Source organism: Ruditapes philippinarum, unplaced genomic scaffold (genome assembly GCF_026571515.1).
Source record: "Ruditapes philippinarum isolate M1 unplaced genomic scaffold, ASM2657151v2 ctg1359_1_1_1_1, whole genome shotgun sequence".
Taxonomy (NCBI): domain Eukaryota; kingdom Metazoa; phylum Mollusca; class Bivalvia; order Venerida; family Veneridae; genus Ruditapes; species Ruditapes philippinarum.
The window spans coordinates 90,011-112,365 of record NW_026854958.1 but is presented as its reverse complement, the minus strand read 5'-3'; the positions used below and the strand labels follow the sequence as shown (position 1 = coordinate 112,365).

Genomic DNA, 22,355 nt, shown 5'->3' with positions numbered 1-22,355 from the left:
TATAGACAATCTTACATGTGAGTTTAATTAAAGTGATAAAATTCAAGATTGTGCCAAAAAAAATTCTTCAAATTACGAAAACTTTGGACAAAGTTAATATGACTCAGCATAAACATACGTTTTAAAAAAAAGATTCATTGATAATGAATAATTGTACTTCAGAATATGAAAGACTTTTCTAATTATTTTCATGTAAAGCCGTTTTGTTTAAACTTACTTTTTTACACTACGGATCAGCCTATCTTGCATTATTCTTAAAAATATTTACGGTCAATTTCAGCTATAGAAATTAGGAATATTTACATGTACATGCTATGAAATGCTGCTTAGATTCGTAGAATCATTACACACTGTTTCGATCATAAAGACCGTCCGATTAATTAATTAATTAATTAATTAATTAATTAATTCATTCATTCATTCATTCATTCACTCACTCACTCACTCACACAGTCACCCAAAATACATCCACCAACCCACCAACTCACTCACTCACTCACGCACGCACGCACGCACGCACTCACTCGCTCGCTCGCTCGCTCGCTCGCTCACTCACTCACTCACTCACTCACTCACTCACTCACTCACTCACTCACTCACTCACTTTCTCACTCACTCACTCATTCATTCATTCATTCATTCATTCATTCATTCATACAATCATTAATTAATTAATTAATTCATTCATTTATTCGTTCATTCAATTATTCACTCACCCACTGATTCATTCAATTATTTTAGACATGTATATTTCTGACGTGAAAACGAAGACAACCGTGGCAACAGGAAATCCAGAAATCCTGACTTCAGGAAACCATAGCAACAGCGCTGGTAGGAGGCAACAATAAACTATATAAATTTCCTGTTGTTTTTATAATGGACTGATCGTTTTTGGTATGAAATATGGAACGTAGCATACGAATTACATGCATGTATACTTTTTCATATGTAAAAATGTCAGCTTTTATAGCATATTGTGTTTTGAAATACTTGATCTGTAGACGCCGACTTTTTTAAGGCCCAATAAGCCTAAACATATTGTCAGTTTTATTTTTCATTTCTTATTTGGCGTCCAGTTACAAAAGTTTAGTCACTAGCAATATATCTGAGACAACTTTCGCTTCTTTTGTGTTTTAGCGATGAGTATATACAGTTATATAGTGATTTATTATTTTGTATGGAAGTCAAAATACGACTTTATTTATATTTAGCTACCTTTATGACAAATTGTTTCACATACAATGTTAGCTTCTCTGGTGATAGGCATTTAATATGTTCTACATACATTATTTCAACATTGAAAAACACATATTTGCCCTTCCACAGAAGGAAACAAATTTTTCGTTCTGAGGCATCTGCCAATAAAGGAACCGTACGCAGAAAAAAAGTACTCTAAATGTTCATTTCATAATTATCTTACTTACACATGTTATACACTATCATCTTATCAGGTTTTCATATTTGTAACAGGACCTGTGATTGGTCGCTTTTGCATGGACTTTGCCATAAAGAAAGCAAAAGAAGCCGGTATTGGTTGGGTGTCGGCACGAGGTATATCCTAACGCAAGTGAAACCAATAATAATGAAAGGCTAATATATATTAAGAATAAATATCCCCTTTTTAAATATTTCCTTTTAATTTTCATATAGTTGTGTATAGTAAATTTAAATGTAAATTTAAATATTTGATACAAACATGGAGCACATATAGTGAGATTATCTTTAACATGAAGTGACAATTTCTTACTAAAATCATCCTATTCTTTATTGCCCTGTTGTCATTTTATAAAATAGCCGCTACTTTTACATGTTATGTAAATGTCCTCCTTGATAGTTTATTCTATTTATTTCTGTTTCAATATTTTATATGTAACCGTTTTTGTCACAAAGCTCCTTTGATTTTTTAGCCGTCTATCTTATTTAGTTAATGAAATTACAGTAGTTATAATATTATCACAGAGATCAAAATAATTTCACTATTAACCTTGACCAGGATTGACCAGTTCTTTCCTATTTCACATGTGCCTTTTTAAAGGCCCATTATGCCCTAGAAATGCTTTTACTTTAATTTCCCAAAAGCCGTGATTTTGGTTTCCTGTTGTAGTTTCCAAAAAGTTAATCATTGGCCAGTTACCTAAACCATCTTGCCCTTCTGTATCGTTTTGGCAATTAGTAGATATAGAGATTTAGAGATTTAATATTTTGTATGAAGGTCAAATTATTACTTTATTTACATTTTGCTATATTTATGACAAATTATTTCACAATTATCGCTATATCATTCAGGCGATAAGCATATAACATGTCGTTAACTATTATTTTAACATTATAAAATTAATATTTCCATTTTCGGAAGAAGAAAACATTTTTTTAGGCAAAATGTGCCTTTAATTGAAATAATAAAAAGGAACAGTGACCCCAATGTCAGCTAATACTAAAAATATGAAAAACAGACAAACTTATTTAATCTTTTATTTAACAGGTTCAAATCATTTTGGAATTGCTGGATGGTATGGTCTGTGTGCATTAATGCACGGAATGATTTAAGTTGAACACATAAAGTACGGAAGCAAATTGATGCCATGTAATTTTGCAATTACTAATTGTCTTTATATATAGTTAGAAAATGACATCAAGTACATGTATTGAATGTAAGAGAAATTGCACAAAGTCTAATTTTGACACTGTTTTAAAAAGTTCAAAAGTTATTTACTATTAGAAAAACAAAACATAGCCAGGTGTCTCTCTATTGTAATAATTTAAAAAATGTTTAACAAGTTTTTTCTTTGTTATTGTTCTTTCGTTTCATCATAACTTTACATGAGATACAATCAAGGAAAATATGCTTTAAAATGATCTGTTTGACTTTAATACAAACACAACAGCTTAAATGTTTTAGTTTAACGAAATGTTATCGTATTAATCAGCTTAGATGTAGTATCGCACGATCATTCGGCCCCTTAAAATATTTTTAAGTGCGTATAATGTCAATGTTGAAGACAATAAATATTGTCTTTAACAGTTTTTATTCTCAACTCGACTCTTTCAGTTTGCATTCGAAATATTTAAGATATTTCATCAGGAAGATAAATTCCTCACGCACATAAAAGGATGCTCGCCAACTCGTTATCTAAAGTTGGTGATATAAAAAGATTTGGAACGTACATGACATGTCTTATATGGCTATACGTGTACATTGTTTAAGTTGTATATCTGTCTATGTTTTAAATATGCATAAATGAGACTATGCATAATAAAGAATATATATATGTCATTGCTTGCAGAAGTATGCAACTTATTAAATAATGCAGTAGAAACATCTTTCTGTAGTGATATTTTTTGTAAATATATGTATTCATTTTTATAGTCAAATAAACAGAAGTTGAGATAGATGCTAGCAAAGATCTGATTCTTATTAAAAAATATTATTGTAATATATTGGACAAATTCTTAATATTATTTTGATTTTGACGAGGTTTATTAGCATTATAACATTGATTCTTTAAAGCTTAACTCAATCTGAAAAAAAGAGAAAATTCCAAAGAAATTGTTTATACCATAGTTTTACATTGTATACGTCACTCCGTGTTTCTGTTGAATATTTTGTTTTCAGTGTTTTAAAGTGTCTCATCTTTCGCATTAGGTGATATAAACTGAAATTTTAAAGATAATTCAAACCATACCTCCTTAAAACACTGATTTCTCGGATTCGAGACTGACACAACAATAGAATAATTCTCTATAAAATGGCTTTCCGTTGATATACCCAAGCAAGCGTTTTATTTTTATGTGCTTACTCCCTTTTCTTATAATTGATTTCTTGATTGTTAAAGCATATTCGAATATGGTAACATCCTAAGCATACCTATAGAATCAATTAGCAGCTACGAATATGTTAATCAATCTACGCCCAACTTATTGATTTCATTTTTGATATTTTATTAATTCCTACCTATTACTTTTTTATTGTTGTGTGTAGTACATTACTACAAAACTTGAAAGTCGACAACATCAAACTCCATCTATTTCTCTATAGCGACCCAGTTCTTTCAGGAAATGCTAGTTTATTAATCAACGTTCATATTATTTTTATATTGAACATTCAAAATGATTTTTTTGACTCGTTTATAATTAAACTATCCAGCAAAAAAGATTCTTTCATCTAGTCATATATACATTACAATATCAGAAACAACTATAAAATACGAAATGAAAAAATAGTCTTATATTTGCGTAAAAATAATTTCCGCGAAAAAGAGAGAAGAAAATAACGAAAGAGAAATTATTAGATAAACTTTGAAACAAAAATTCATATAATTAACAAATTTGAAAAAAAGGAGTGTACCGTATCCATTTCGCCCGAAATATATGATTGTAGTACAAAACATCAATGCATTAGTGCGATGCAAAAGTAAATATGTAATATTTTAACCATATATACTATTGCTAAACAACAGTGAGAAAGGGAACAGAAGATTTGCTAGAAATCGCTTGTTTTGATGACACCGGTTATAAGAAATAACTACATACTCAATTGTTCTGATAAAAAACCTTTCTGATATATCATGGATTGCTTGTACACTTATTTACTATAAAACACTGCGTTTCGTCTCGTCAAAGTGAGCAAATGAAAAGATGTGCGCGTTCCGTTTAAAAAAAAAACGTGATATTGACACGGTCATAACTTTTAACTGACTAGAGGAAGTAACTCAAGCTAGGTGTTTTGTAAACTCCCCGAAGCAGTTATTTCCCCTGATCAATACATTCCATTTTTGTACATTAATGAATGTTTCGTAAAAATAACGAAAGTATTTTGTACGGTGTTCCGTTTGGACAATCGTGATTTTTCATTTCGTCCGTACCCGCGATGCAAAATGGTACGATGGTGAAAAAGAGATTGAAGCAATGTGGGTCTTTACATTTAAAGACTTCCTTAATATTCTCGCTTCTTTCAATTTTCAAAGTGAATTCAGGTGGGGACGCAGCTTTGGAGTGACATTATGCTCATATTTTTTTCGTTCACAAGTTGAATGCCTATGCTTCATATGTAATCTTCATAATTTATTTTTAAAAAATCTGGATTTTCCATTTTTATTTTGTTTTGAGTTTGATTTTTACTTGTTAAACGTTTATTTTTTAACAATGTGGCGAAATATGCCACACGCCATCTAAGAGTTGAACAATTTTATCTACAAAGTTGTAGACATATTAGTTCTACACAATCATATTATACATGATATAATGCGATGCAGATGAAATACCGCCGGTGTTCCGAGTGAAAACGTGTCTAACAATATAATTTTCACATAGATAATTATACTGATAAGAAGGTCATTTTAGAAGTTTTGAGTTTTATTTACACAGTTCATGTGAATACAGGTGCCATGTAATCTGGTGAGTATGTAATAATAATTTACTACTTATGAAATATATGAAAAAGCTTAAAGTTTTAATTTATGCTAAGCTAACAGATTATTTTAATTAACAGCAGCGTTTGTTTTTTAGATTATAAGTTCTTAGCTAAATATCATTACGTATATACCCGTATGTTGATTTTTAGAGCAGTTCTGACTGTTGATATTATTAGGTTATTATTCATTGTTGAATTCTGAATACTGAATTCTGTTGGAACAACTACACAGCTGTCAATCCTATATTGGATGAGCGGAGTCTAATATAGGTTTTGCAGCTATGTACGAGTACTACAGATTCGGCATTGCTCTCAACCATATATCACATAATGACGTACATATATGATTAAAACCATCAAATTTTTAACATTTTGGCAGAACTTTGATAATTTGAGTACAACAAGGAGTTGATATGATTTATGTGGACTCTGAAAATGAAAACGAGAACGAGGCTAAACGGTGTACAATATCGATTTAAAATCGATTTTTTTGGACTCGGAAAATAAGAAACGAATCTAGATAGGGTGCAATATAGATGCGATACATGTATGGTGATTTTTGTTTGTTTTGTTTTTTTTGTTTTTTACTGGCAAAATTAAATTGTTGCTAATTTGATAAGATTTGGTCAGATAATTATTTGTATAAAGAGACCACATGGCCCAAACGCTAAAAGTTCATTGATTACATTCTATAAGGGGTTAAAGATTGTATGTTTATGGCCATATACTCGATGTATTCTTGTGAATTCCAACAATAAGCTTTCTTAGTATTTTTTCGCTACAAAATGCGATACGCACTTTTATAATTTACGATGTGACAGTGCATATGTCAGTTAATTAACGCATACAAAGTTTGAACATTTTGGTCGCTTAGTTAACTGAGTTTATTAAACAATCTCACGTTGCTTTTGTTTTTTATGTATCCATAGTTATAAGTTTGTTTCGACCATAGTTAATTCATATAAGATCTTTTTTCTTATATTTGTCTTTATTTTATAATATTGTACGGTTTACTATTTGATAATTGTTGGGGCATATTACTGAGCACACTGTCTAACAACAATTTAATGCACGGAAGAGTTAAAACTATTCTCTAATAATTATCATCATCATCAACAACAACATCATCTATAGCATTACCATGATATCTATTATAATACAGTTAAGAACGAAATAATGCAAGTAAATCAGCTTTTTATCGCGCCAATTTCGATATTTCTTACTTAAATATGTCTATTTCCCACGTGTATTAGTATATGTACATGTTTCCTAGATATTTCATTTGCGTGTCGTAACTTGGAAACAACATTTCGTTTTATAATTTACATCAACACAAATAAAGCATATCGAGTTTTAAAATATAAAGACAAATAAAGTAGAACTAAGCAAGATTTAAAATATATAAAAATGGACAAATGAAACGGATAACCAACAGTGTGCGTTTTATTTCTAAATAAAACTTGTTTCATCCCTCAGTTTATATCACAATGACGTCAGAAGAATCAATTGTTCGCCTGCACGAGTTTCACGAGTTTGTCCTCTGTGTGTTTTGTCGTTTGTGTATGAAAGCAGTTGGAATCTCAGAAGAACATGGATCATCACTGGCTGATCTTCTGGTATCTGCAGATTACAGGGGCCACTACAGTCACGGCTTGAACAGACTGGGTGAGTTTTGATTTCAACTACTCGAATTCACCTTGGATTTCAACTTCTCGAATTCACGTTCGTGAATTCACTATTTCAACGACATTAAGTTGAAATCGAGAAGTTGAAATCGAAGGTGAATTCGAGAAGTTTAAATCGTAAATTCATGAATGTGAAATCGGGAATTCGTGAAGTAGAAATCGGGAATTTATGAATTCATGAAGTTGAAATGCCCCTATCGGTTTTCGTTCTTTTGCAAGGCGGTGATAACTTTTGTATATGTCAGAGGTGAGGTAAATTGTAAATGACGGAAGAATCAATCACAACGAAAATGACCTGCACCGTCAGGGCATCTAGGAATGGCAATCTCATGTCAAATCGGAGATATCTTAATTCGGTAATATTTGAAATATACATGTACATCTAACTATATTGATATCAATGGAGGGTTAAATTAACGTTAACTTTCATATCAAATTTTAAACAAGGAAAATAAACATAATAGTAATTTTATTTTGACTTGTACAAATATTGAGATACAATACATTTGTAATACAAAGTTCATCATTTATTATACAAAAGATACATTACATTTGTAAAACAAAGTTTATCATTTATAAAACAAAAGATACATTACATTTGCAATACAAAGTTCATCATTTATAATACAAAAGATACATTACATTTGTAATACAAAGTTCATCATTTATAATACAAAAGAAACATTACATTCGTAATACAAAAGTCATCATTTATAATACAAAAGATACAGTGCATTTGTAATACAAAGTTCATTATTTATAATACATTTTACACTCTACAAAGCTATACAATATTGATTTTAAAACAGAATGCTATGTTGAAGGAAATATTCATTAGCATAATTATATAAGTATATTAAATTTTGCTAAATTCATCTAGTTGTACCGATACGTTTAAAATCTAGCCTGAAACATTGATGTATGGTATATTAGATGATTTCATGGTAAGAGCCGAATTTAAGATGAGATACATGTAATCTTTGTCCGTTATATAGAAATGTTAGCAACTAGTAAATTGTGTTGCGGAGGAAAATTTCAAAATATCCGATGTCATAAATAATAATAAGAATAATACACATTAGTGAATTTATATGCAATATTGATGATTATTTATTATGTAAGTATTTCAGTTATAAACCCCTCGTTGATTTCTTCTGAATTCTTACTACATATAGACAGACATTTTCTTTTTGAAGTATAAAGTTGCATACATTTAAAAAAATCTCAACTTTTGATATTGTTATTTTCACTGATGACTTATCGTGCATTATTCATTGTAAAACATAATAATGTCAAAATCAACGTCTTCAATATGATATCTTAAGTTTCTGTAGTTTAGTCTCTCCTTTATATGCGTTTGTTACTGCAAGAAATGATTTATCACTTGAAACACAAATTCTACATGGATATTTCATATCTATCTTGTACGATGATAAGATCTGCCCAGTTTGTGATATCTGTACAATGGAGTTTGTTCCATAACTACAAACCAGGATATTATCACAGGGACCAACTGCTACACCACGCGGCTTCTTTATCTGATCATCTTTCACCACGACTCTTTGGTTTGTCTTGACGTCATATATATAGACAGTATGCTCGTATATATCTGTAAGCACAACTTTATCACTGCTCCTTATGTAAGTACAAGCGCTTGTCCCTACAGGATATGACTTATTCGGAAAGTTAATATTGAAATCTTTCTCCTCTCCTGTAGATGATATAATACGAACAGGTGTTGAATGATCCATTGTCCCCCCGACAAAATGCTTTTCATCTTTTTGACATATCGAACCATATTCTATTGTCACTGTAATTGTTCTATTTAAAGTTATGTCATTAGATTTGTTAACATCGAGAATGTCTAACTTTAAAGCACTAGCACTTGTTACCGCTATTTCATCTTCAGATACAGCAACAACGGATTGTGGCCGGTAAGATAACTGACATGATCCTACTTTCTCAAGCTTCTCATTGTAAACTAAGAATTTCTTGTTTTCATTATCAACAGCAACAAGTCTACCACCAGGTAAAAAATCAATCCCTGAATACAATGGCTCTTTGACATCATCCTTTTTCTTCTTTAAATCAATGGATTTTATTGGTGTTAGTATCATTGCTTTGTTAACAGGAACTATAGTAGTGGCTACCTCTGATTGACAGAATTTTAGAGTTAGTTGTCCTGGTATATAATCAGTGACTGACAGAGGAGGAAGTTTTAATAGTTCATCAAAATCAAAGCTTACAGTCACGGTCTTTAAATCATGACATTCTGCATCGACATTTGTGTGAAGAACATCAACGTCATTCTTCATCTTCTGCTCTACTATGAACTGTTGTACCAGAGATCCGTGCTGATACACGTCGTCAATCGTTTCCAGGTATGCTGTTATATCAGCTAGATATTTTTCGTTCTGAGACTGCTTTATTGTCAGCTTTTCTAATGTCTCTTTCTGATACCATTGAACGTCTGTAACAACCAAAACTTCCAACTCGTCAAACATTTTCATTACTTCATCCCGCATTCGCCGTATTTTGACTGGTATTTCTTTAACATCTTCATCTAGTTTCTCTTTTGATAAACCAATGCTGTCTACGATTATGTTAGCCTTCTTTCTCACTTCCTCCATTTTAACCTTTAAAGTTGACTTTCTATTTTTTGACCTTCCAGCGACCTTCAGAATTTCCACAACACTGTGGCATTTACGATGATTAAGAATGGCACATGTACTGCAGCAGAGCTGATTTTCATCTTCGCAGAAGAATTTAAGAACTTCCTGATGTTGATCACATTTGTCTAATCCTTTCATATCAAACGAGCCTTGTTTCGTTTTCGCCTCATTCGCATTCACTAACTTGTGACTTTTTAAGAAGGCATAAGTGTAGTGAACTTTGGAACAATCCAAACACTGAAATTCATTACAAGTTGGACAGAACTTTTCCGCCTTTGTATGTTTGTCGTTATTTAAACATGGTTGACACATTATTCCCTTAACACGCCCTGACACTTCACCATTTCCCGCATTGATTTCAGCCATTTTGACAAAAAACGTTAATCATGTCTATATACCTTTGTGTTATATTTGTACTTTGTACCCGGTTACTGTCGCTACATGTATCGGAATGCGGAAGTAAATAATTTAATCTATACGGATCCCCTTTGCATTAATGCTTTTCAATCGGTAGCTAACGAATGAGTTTTTTCAATTGCAACTTTTTCGGATAAGGACATTATTACTAACAGCCGGGGACGACCCGATTGATGTTTTTTTTTTTTTCATTAAATCGGTGTATAACGAAAGGGTTTTTAACTAATTAGTTGATTCATCTGCTCATAATTGTCTGCATTTTATACTCATTATCAGCCATATATAGGTTCTATGTCTTGTTCGGTCATTCAGATAAAAATAGAGTGTTCAATAATAATAATGGGTAGAAGTTAGGTATGAAAATTTTAAAAAGCAGGGCCATAAAGTCGTCTGCTTTTAAAGATATTTAACACATGTATATTGCGAATTACGAGATAACACACAGATCAATGAAGAAGAAAGCACAACATAGATTCACATGTATACTAGATTATTGGTTATCATGAGAAAAAAGGTCAGCAGTCATTATGTTAAGATATATAGAAGAGGATCTTACATGTTGAATTTGTTATCGAGTTTAAGTAAAGTGATAAAATTCATGGCTGTGCTGAATGTAAGATTCCTCTTATCAGGAAAACCTTGGAAATAATTAATATTATATCGATTAACAATGATAATTATTTGACAGATCTAGAAACTTCTTATTGGGCATACAATGTTTGTCTTGAATTTGTTTTATTGGGCATCAAAATTTGCAAATAACTTAGTTTCTTACTCATTACATACTCATAAAGACCGTCTGATTGATTGATTAATTAATTAATTTATTTATTAATTAATTAATTCATTCATTCATTCATTCATGAATTAATGAATTCATTCACTCACTCACTCATTCATTCATTCATTCATTCACTCACACATGCACTCATTCACATTCACTCATTCATTCCTTCACTCATTTACCCACTCATTCATTCATTCATTCATTTTAGACATGTATATTACTGACGTGAAAACGAAGACAACCGTGGTAACAGGGAATCCAGAAATTATTAAGGAAACCATAGCAACAGCGCTGGTAGAAGGCAACAATATCCTAGGTAAATTTCAAATTATTTTTATCATACATTGAACGTTTTTTTATATGTGTAGCATATGAATAACATCTATGAATATGTATATTATTTTCATATGTAGATTTATACGTGTCAGCTTTTTTACCATATTGTGTTTTGAAATACACGATAACATATAGTTCTGGAGACGCAGAGTTTTGAAAGGGAACCGTTATACGCAGAAAAAATAATAATATTTACTCTAAATGTTTATTACATATCTTATTCAGTCATGTCGTACACTATCATCTTGGAGAGTAAAAGGCAACTCGAATATTAGAATATAGATACTGCAACTTTTCGAGATTTACGTATTTTTCAAATTTGTTACAGGATTGTTGTGATTGGTCGGTTTAGCATGGACCTTGCCATAAAGAAAGCTAAAGAGGCTGGCATTGGTTGGGTGTTTGCACGAGATATATCCTTACGCAAGAGACTTAAAACCAATAAAAATGAAAGGCTTATGTATGACTTTAGGCCTCAACAGACGGTAGGATTTTTGAAGTACAACACCAATTAAAACTAAGATATACAAGCAAATCTTAATGTGTGAAGGCTACTTTTTCTTGAATTCGTAAACCTTAATAGATGTAAGGGATAGGACATGTGCCATTTTGAAAATCTTGTCGCACAAACCAGACCTCACGCAATGACAAATAACATTTTGCCAAATTATCTCATGATAATGGGTGTTATGAATAAAATTCCAGAACAATTAGAACTAAAAGGTAAGCATAGTAGTAAAATGGGGTAAGAATGATGTTGAAAAACTCTTCAGGACACCCAAAGTTGTGGTATGTCCAAACCCCAAATTATTCCGAAAATGATTATGTCACGGTATTGAACTTTAAATCAGCGGCCGGTAGCTTAGTCAGTACAGTCGCAGTACAGTATTCCGAGGGTCCCAGGTTTAAGTCTGGGTCAGGCTGCACATTTTTAAAAAAATTTGAAAAAACAATGAAAAAAGAGGTGTTTCAATCATTTCTCATGGAGAATAAAAATAATTCAGTGAGTAAAGTATGTAAGGGATCAATTGGGAGGGCACATTTTTAGGGGAACCTCAGATGATTTTTACAATGCAGAATTACCGTCTGAATGCAAGTGTCGTATTGCTTTGAAAATTGTACATCTTATCTCTAATTAGTGTTGTACAACTAAATCCTACCGTCTGTTGCGGCCTTATGTATATTAAGAAACAATAAGTATCTTTTAGAAAGATACCTGGCCGAAGTAAATTGGTTAACATGCAAAGTAATGTTATTTCTAAGTTTTCAATACAAAAGAAATGTTAGCTAAGCTTGCATAACAATGACATAACAGTTATTTCTTGTAGCTAAAAGAAATACCCATTTTGTTAGCATTGAAATTAAATTGTAGCATATTTATATTGATGATTTATCAAAGTAAGACAACTTCTATTTTTGGTGTCCCTTTAACTTGATTTACGCTTGACTTTATAAATTTTGAAATCATTGAGAAATAAACCAAAAAGTTAAGAACTATCCGCATTCCTGTACATTTTATTTTAGAACTATCCTTTACATTTTATTATATAGTGGCTAAACTATCATTTACATTTTATTTTAGAGCTAACATTTAAATTTTATTTTAGAATGTTTGGGACTACCCTTTATACTTTATTTAAGAATGGCCAATGAGATTCACCGATTTCAGTTTGTAATTCTTAATTGACCAACGAAAATTCTTTTCATATTCATTCCTTTCCTTTTTATTTTACATGAAGTCGAACTGAAAACAGACAGACTTCGTTTTTTTTTTAAATATTTCCTTTAAATTTTCATATAGATATAGTTGTGATAAGTAACTTCAGATTTTATTGTAAGATGTAACTTTAAATGTTTGATACAAAAATGGAGCACCCATAGTAAGTTCATCTTGGATAATAAGTGACAAATTCTAATTTAACGTTTTGCACACATTTTGTTTGGCAGCATATTATTTTACTTGTAATTGGCGTCCGCGCCGAAGCGAGACGCCCTTATGGAATGAAATCAGATTTTGTGAAAGGGCAACAGCAACTTCTCGGGCCTTTTCGTCAGTCATAATAGCCGATCATTCCAATGGGTATGATCATAAATTAAATGTCGCAAACTTAAGAATTTCGCAATGCAAACATATTCAAATGAAATTATCATATCCGTCAATTAATCGCGCTCTTCGGGGTTTCTTGTTAATCATTTTGTAGTACACAGTGGGTAATTGTGTATTGCTGTACCTATAAATAGAATGATGACCTTAACATTTTGAACGTCCGAAAATCTATTTATAGAAGTAGTTTTAGTTTAAAGAAACGGTCATTCGTGTAGCGCTATGGTTATAAATAACGAACTGGAGAATTTTGCAGGAAATGTAATATGAAACATATTAAAACAACTAATTGCACTTTGAATATTATAGACCTGTATATTTTGGATATTATCGTTAATATTGATAGAATTTCAAGTCCGCCATTCATAAATATGATACAATTCTGGTAAAAACCAATCAACCATTGAAAAGTTTATAAGAATATCTAGTCATCAGATGACTACTTGTTCATCTTCACTTGCTGCATTTCTTGCATGGACGCCCTTTGATGCTTTGCATCAATGCTTTTCTTGTCTCCTCTATAATAATACCTATTTAATCATGTTTCAATATTTTATGTAGCCATTTTCGTGACAATGCCTCTTTCCATTTATCCGTGCATACTATAGTGCATATATTATCACAAATATCAAAATAATTATTAATCTGTACTTTTCCATTGATTTGGTTCCCTTTTAAATGAAATAATGAAAAGAACCGAAACGAATACATTTCAAGCGAATACTAAAAAAATGGAAAATGGAAAGCATATTTAATTTATTTTTAATAGGTTCAAATCATTTTGGAATCGCCGGCTGGTATGGTCTGCATGCATTAAAGCACGGAATGATTGTAAGTTAAGTACGAAGGCGCATAGGTGTCATTGAAATAAATGCATATGTCCGGAATGAAGATTCCTTTAACATTAATTCTATCGGAATTAAACAAAAACAATCAAACTATTAAATAATTTGTATCTTGGATTCCAGTATATTCCAACTTTAATACTGATATATTCAAATAAATAAATGATATAAACCACTCAATGTATATTTGGTAATGTATGTTTTTTTTTTCTTTTTAGATATTACTTAAGTTATTTTAATTACTCTTCTAAAATAGGTCATACTCTTGCTCTTATATTTTCATATAACTTTTTTTCTACGAAATAGCTCACCAAAGATATTACCAGTCTGAATCATTAGCATTGTTTATCACTGTTAATCTAAAAGGATATTATTTCTATCATGTAGGGTATGGCATTTACAAATACATCACCTTTGTTGGTTCCCACAAGAGCCAAACAGGAAGTGCTGGGTACCAATCCAATATGTGTTGCGGCACCAGCCAAAGATGGCGATAGTTTCGTATTTGATATGGCTAACTGCCGTGGCGTTAGGAAAGGTTAAACTTACGTTTTAATTTTGGTTCCATTGTTTCGGGCATTGCATTAAAGTACAATGAACAATGTGTACCATCTCGTTATAGATTGACGGCAGATTCGTTTGAGGTGGCCGGTTAAGTTCTTTAATAAACTTAAAAGTAACAGGACTTGAAAGTTATAGGAACGACATATCACAAAAGATTATCAACAAATGGTGTATTCATATTGTCTATGACTGGTGCCGTCTTAAAATGTAAATCGATCTTTTCATTGATGACATTATTTTCTTTCCGGGCACGACATACATTTTAACAATTATTTTACCTTTCTATCTTGTATATTTGGAGCAATCATGTGATTTTTCTACGAATATACACATATGTCTTTATAATGTAGATATGAATCCTCAAAGTAAATAGCAATGTCAGGCGTATATTATGAGATTATTAAACATTGTAAAGTACAATACTGTAATTCTGCCAATAATTTTAGATAGACTTAGCGGACCGCAAGGATCAACCTATACCTGTTGGCTGGGCAGTGGATAAAGATGGGAAATCAACAACAGACCCTAAACAAGCAACAGGTTTAAGTCCTCTGGAAGGAGCAGAGAATACATATATGTGTATATTTAAATAGGTCTTATTACTTCAACTTTTTTTACCTTCAAAAGCCAGTCTTCTCCTTTTTATTTGATGAATCATGATTGCACTACTGTTCGTTCACAATGCTTTTGTTTGTTCTAAACTTCTTCCTGAAGCCATTAAAGTTTAAGGAATCCAGCATCCTCGGTTTCCCTTGATATATATTCTGTACATACTAATTAAATTAAAGTAAATACAGGTAATGTGGCGGTTGAGTTGGCAGTTTACCCTCCGTATCACGACAGGGAGCCATATTGAATTTACCAGACCACAGTTCAGCCTATGCATCGTTCCTGGGTAAACTGTCAAGCAGTTCATTTTCACTATTTTCACTTTCGCAAGGAACTGATAACTTCTGTACATGTCAGAGCAGAGATACAGCGTGAATGACTTCAGAAGGGATATCATGATTGATCAATCACAACGACAGTGACCAGCGCCGTCCGGGAATCGAATCCGGGTCGTCCGATTCACAGTCTATCGATTGAGCTAACCGGACGGATTATGTAAGGATTGCAGTATGTACGGAATATACACCGTGTGTCACAAACGATTGGAATTCCGATGAAGCTTGAGACCCTGCTAAACTTCACAATGATGGAACTTGTAACAGGATCGAATGATAGGGCAAAGTATGCTTTTGTCAAAAATATTATTTACCTTATATTTCTCCATTCTTAAACTGTTAATCAAGTCAGCACGAAGATAAAGTGTGTTTTATTTGTTTTAAGCCGGGTACAAGGGATATTAGTAGTCGATGATGGTAGACATTTTCTGTGGAATACTCAGTGGTGCTCACCATGTCCGAAAATGGAAGGAATCTCAGCAAAGACAAGCAAACTTGGTACACAAAACTTATCTGATCTTTGGGTTATAAGATATAAAATGTAATGAAAATTATTAAATTAATTATAAGCAGGTACTTTATGTCCGATTGTTCTAAAGCGACTTCATGTAGCAAATTTCGAAAGTAAACATTCCTCGAAACAAATTAAAATACTTCAATACTAGCTTTGGCTTTTTTGTCAAACCGGTATTTCGGTTTAAAGATGCATGTAATGTTAAAACAGATACAAGTTTACTTCAAATTTCAACCAGCATTAACAAGCCTTCCATTGTCAAATTCACAGTTATTCCATCGAAATCACCATGCCAGCGTTATTTCGGTTTCAATATTTCTGTGTATGTATTCTACGCGTAATAAGGGTCAATCCAGCCTTTCAGGCACTGAGAGTACGGACCCTTTTGACATATCACACCACAAACTGTCTTCTATAGCCGTGTTGATACAAAAGGTCATACTCTCGTTTTCAGGGCCAGTGCTTTGTTGCAGTAGACCCGGAAGCGTTTGCGCCTGGGTTTGCAGACAGACTAAGTGATCTCATGCTACATTGTAGGAATCTTGAACCAGTAAGTATATACATTGAATGTCGAAAACATTTATTACCCTCCGTGGGATGTTATATACTTGGGATCTTGCTATCCATGTCTCTATTGAGTGGTTTACAAAAATCTTAAACAGTGAATGGATTAATTACATCGTGTTAAACTTATTTAGTTGCTGATAGATTGAAGTAAGCGAGAATCTTTGCATATAAACAGTTAAGTTCAGAAAACTGTAAATACAGTATGCATTCACTTATGTTTAATTTACCAATTTCTCTTTGTTCGATTGTGTTGAAAGTGTATTTGAACACTTTCGAAACCGTTTCTGGCACCAAGCAGTACCAAGCAATGCGTGCAAAGTTTCTTGCCCAATAAAACAACGTCTTGCCCCTGAAAGGATTTGAACCCACGCGGCCAGCTATCCGTAGATTGCTAATATAATCCTTAGATTACTAGTCCGGCGCGCTAAGTTCTCGGCCATTCCACCACACTTCTTGCACATTTTATAAACAAATCTCGTTATAGCAATTTAACATTTGATATTAGTTGATATATAGAAAACTGTCAAAAATCAAAATGCAAGTCGAATATGAATCAATAAATCATATTTTAATCTAGGCAGATGGTCAATCAGAAGTGTTGGTAGCCGGTGATCCGGAGAGGATACACATGGAAAAATGTGACAATCAAGGTGGAATCTGGTACCATCCAAACCAAATTAAAAATGCCGTAAGTTTTTTTAACTTTAACCTTGGATTGACCGTAACGCGTCTGTGAATAATTGCTTAAATATATATTGATGATTTATTCTCATTTGTCATTTAAGCTTGTTATTGTAATTAATTAATTAATTAATTAATTAACAAGCAGTTTTGACCTCCGAGAGATTATCCACAACAACGTTGACTTTTGGTATGTAATATACCGTTTTATGTGCTGACTTTTATGAAATTACATTTTTAGACAGTAAAGCAGAAATCCAGCTGATTTTCAAAGAAACTATCATTTTGCTAACAGATATACATTCATTGAATGGAAATTTAGTACATATGTACATGCGAAGCATTATTTATTGATGCACTCACACCCTGGTATTGTCGTTTGCCAACATTTTCAAAACAACATGCATATTTTTGCATTAACAAACGCTTTTAAAGCAGCATGCCTCCATATTTATGCTTATTGTCATGAATTTTTTTTAAAGTTAAATATTGTGAGGTGATCAAAGAAAGTAATTAACACATTGCAAACGGTACTTACAATCCACGTTAATAACCAAAAAGATGTCAAAATATACATAAATACCTCTTACTGCATTAGTAACGCAGTAGAATTACAGTGACTGATACTGCAAAAACTGTCATTAATCGCATATAACATGTAAATGATTAATTAAATATTGAATATTATAACTTTTCTATAGATCTTAATACATTTTTCTAAAGACTTTCTTGAAATATTTTGGCTCATCTGGAGGCGTGCAGCTTTAAAGATTTATAATTATCATGCCCTTACCAATGAATCTAGTCATGCACAAATTATGAGCCTGTCTTTATAAGATTTTACTTTTTCAAATTGTGCTTTTGTCCTCGGCCGTCTACATATTTTATGAAATTTAAAGGATATAATAACCATACCTCTCGATCTTTATAATCTTTTTGTAATGGAATAATTTATACAGTATAATGTATGTACAAATAAATATTAAAATCAACTCGACAGACAATATATATACTCGATGTAATATAGAATATTTTTTATTTTATTTCAGAATGATATAGCTGCGTCATTACAAATTGAGCCAATGAAAACACTGTAGAAGGCTGAACGCAAATTCAAGATCACAGTCAAATGGACACACTGTCAAATCATTTTTACTATGTGCTACTGTTGTGTATTATTACAATTACTGAATATTTATATGTGTTGTACTTCTTTATAAACTTCTTTATAACAAAGGAATAATCATCCGCTATCTAAAAGGACAAAGCACATTTCAATCACATATTTCCTTCAAACTTAATACAAGAATTATGAATACATGTTATAGCCGAGAAGTTCCGATTGAGTACATTTATAAAGATAATTCTCACATATAATTGCAGCTATCTTAAAGCACTTGATGCCTTAGAAACAAATAAATTATTTCCTTGTTCAGATAAGGCAAACATGAGTTTTATAAAGAGTAAATAATGGTTTTAGAGCATGTAAGATGCTTGTCACCTAAAATGTAGCACTTTTATATATCATAAAAATGGCAAACTGTAATCAATATAGTATTTTGACATCCATATAAAATACTGAATCTCTACAATTGTACTAACTAATTGCAAAACAGTAACGGAAGCAAAATATGTTATTGACCGGTAAAATCTTTTTGGAAACCATAACATGAGATTAAAATTCACAAGCTTTTGAAAAATATAGATAAAATCATTTCTAGGGCATAATGGGCCTTTAAGCACAATAATGTGTTATTAAATACTCGTGTATAATGAGACACTCTATGAAAGAATATGGCATACAAATAACAAATTGGAACAACAACAACAAATGGTGTAGGCCTACGGTATCCGTTTCGCCAGAACCAAATACATGATTGTAATTGTAGTTCAAAAAAGCTATGCAGTAGTTCGATACAAAAGTAAATCTATAATATTTTAAATATAAATACCATGTTTTTTTAAACGACAGTGAGTCGAATGCTTTCGTTTGCCATAATAACTGTACTCAAATGTTCTGGAAAACCTTTAGATTTTATTAATGTTAATAAACACACTTAACTCTGCGTTTTACAAGGGGAAAAATAGTTGTCTCTTGCTATGCGTTTTGCAAACTCCCCGAAGCAGTTACTTCCCCTTATCATAAGATTAAAAAGCTAAACTCCCAAATACTTTAAGTTTCTTTTATATTTAATTATTTACGCTTTTTGTATATTAATGAATATTTCGTAAAAATAACGAAAGTATGTTGGACGGTAACAAAATGGCTGCTATTTTGGTATTGTGTCCTCAAAACGTCCCGAGTTGATTTCGTTTTGACCTGCACAAGAGAAACAGCATTACCGTGACCGTCACTTTACACGAGTTATATAAAAACTCGTACACTGTACTGTAGAATTCATGAAAAAATAAAATGACTAATACTCTTCTGGAGGACTCGCCCATATGGGCAACCGGTGGCGGGTATAAATAAACGCAAATACACACACAAAAGTAGAATTCATGTACTTGTGTTTGTAGAGTTAACATGCAGAATTCATTTGTCTATAGAAGTTTTTTTTTAAATATTCTCGCTCCTTAATGAATTCAAGTGGGAACAATGTCGAATATTGAAAATGTTAAAATGCTAGATTATCTAGTGTGCAGATCTATTTAATATATCAGTATACATACCAGGGTTAAAATATAGATCTACATGTTTATAGTAGTAGCTGAAGGTGCTGAAATTTAACTTCCGTTCCTACATGAAGAGGCTCTAGCTGATTAAATATAAGAAGATATTCAGTGTGAATTTAGATTCATTGTAAATAAATCGTTTTATTTTATTCTTTAAACTGACGCAAGTTCTTTATTTCTTTAAAAATGAATAAATCTAGCAATAGATTAATTTGTTTTGAATCAGTTAGTTTTTGACGAATTATATGGCAAAGAAGACCACCATAACTCTAGACAAGGACTACTAGCGTTGTTTAAATGTAACATTGTTTGACTTTGACTTTTCAATTTTACAGATTGAGGAAAGCCTGAAATGAGTGGACGTAGACTGTCTGTAGAATCTAAAAATTGAACAAAAAGCAATCAGTCTTAATGTAACACTCGACTTTAGTTATATTATAATGATATGATCTTTTCAAAATTTTAACTAAATATGTTTGAATGGAAAACAATCGAGTATAAACGGGTTTATTTGCTTTACTATTTTTAGGTTTTATATCTTGTCTTATTAATTAGATGTTATTGTCATGTCATGAGAAAAGTTCAGAAAAATCAATCAATATCAATCGATAGCAAGCTTGGAATCTAGAATCATGACTCATTTCACATATTGCATGTCCATTACAACCATGAAAAAAAGAAGATAAAAATGATGATAAAGTGTTAACAATACAAATATAGACATTTAATGATCAAGCAACCTGTTCATGTACTCAATTAGTCGTCAATTAAAATATATACTTTTAACGGAAATACATACTCGAATATACAAAAAGATATTTCGAAACAACAATAATTCAGTTTATTTAAAGGCCCATTATGATTCAGAAATGCTTTTTTTTATTTCCCAAAAAAGAATTTTGTTACAGTTTTCACAGTAATACTCATTTGCCATATAAATGGACTATATTTTGCAACTAAAGCTCTGTTGGTAATCGGTATCATTATTAAAGTGAATTAGTATTTTGTATGGCAGTCAAACTACTACTTTGTTTACTTTTTGCTACCTTTATGACACATTACTCACATTTAGAGCTGCGTTAGTCAGTTGTTAGACATCTAAAATGCCCTAAATCCATTATTCAAACACAATAAAACACAAATTTGACATATCAAAAGAATAAGAAATATAAAAATATACGTAATAGTAATTTTATTTTGACGTTCACCAACATTATGATACATTACATTGTAATACAAAGTTCATCATTTATAATACAAAAGATACATTACATTTGTAATACAAAGTTCATCATTTATAATACAAAAGATACATTACATTTGTAATACAAAGTTCATCATTTATAATACAAAAGATACATTACATTTGTAATACAAAGTTCATCATTTATAATACATTTGACACTCTACAAAGCTATACAATATTTGATTTTAAAACAAAATGTTATGTTGAAGGAAATATTCTTTAAGAACATTAAATTTTGCTAAATTCAGGTATGTTGTACCGATACGTCTAAAATCTAGTCGTTATGAAAACATTGATTTATGTAATAATAACTGATTTCATGGTAATAGCAGCATTTAAGAAGAGATACACATGTACTCGTTGTCCAATATATAGAAATGTTAGCAACTAATAAATGGTTGCTGATAATTTGGGAGAAAATTTTATAATATGAGATGTCATAAAAATAATAAGAATAATACACATTAATGAATTTATATGTACTATTGATAATGATTTACAATGTACAATGTACAATATTTCAGTAATAAAAAACTCGTTGATTTCTTCTGAATTCTTATTTCTTAGACTGACTATATATTTTTTTGGAATATAAAGTTGCATGAATTCAAAAATATCTCAACTTTTGATTTTGTTATTTTTACTGATGACTAAACGTGCTGTATTACTTGTTAAACATAATAATGTCAAAATCAATGTCTTCAATATGATATTTTAAACTTCTGTAGTTTTGTCTCACCGCCACATACGTTTGCTATTGCAAGAAATGATTTATCACGTGAGATACAAATTCTACTTGGATAGTTCATATCTATCTTGTACGATGATAATATTTGTCCAGTTTGTGATATCTGTACAATGGAGTTTGTATTTTCACTACAAACCAGGATAGTATCAGAGGGACCAA

The 22,355-nt window shown here is 31.4% G+C and overlaps 2 protein-coding genes across 2 annotated transcripts; both read left to right on the top strand.

Moving 5' to 3' along the window:
* Positions 1–743: 743 nt before the first annotated feature.
* Positions 744–15,413, top strand: LOC132741613 (uncharacterized oxidoreductase YjmC-like). Its single transcript, XM_060729825.1, has 5 exons — positions 744–831; positions 1,327–1,551; positions 14,181–14,242; positions 14,644–14,794; positions 15,271–15,413. Exons 1-5 carry the CDS (start codon positions 744–746, stop codon positions 15,411–15,413), a joined length of 669 nt encoding a protein of 222 aa, XP_060585808.1.
* A 744-nt stretch (positions 15,414–16,157) lies between these two features.
* Positions 16,158–18,735, top strand: LOC132741608 (uncharacterized). The gene is made up of 4 exons (XM_060729822.1): positions 16,158–16,262; positions 16,733–16,828; positions 17,423–17,533; positions 18,576–18,735. Exons 1-4 carry the CDS (start codon positions 16,176–16,178, stop codon positions 18,621–18,623), a joined length of 342 nt encoding a protein of 113 aa, XP_060585805.1. The 5' UTR covers positions 16,158–16,175; the 3' UTR covers positions 18,624–18,735.
* Positions 18,736–22,355: the final 3,620 nt, after the last annotated feature.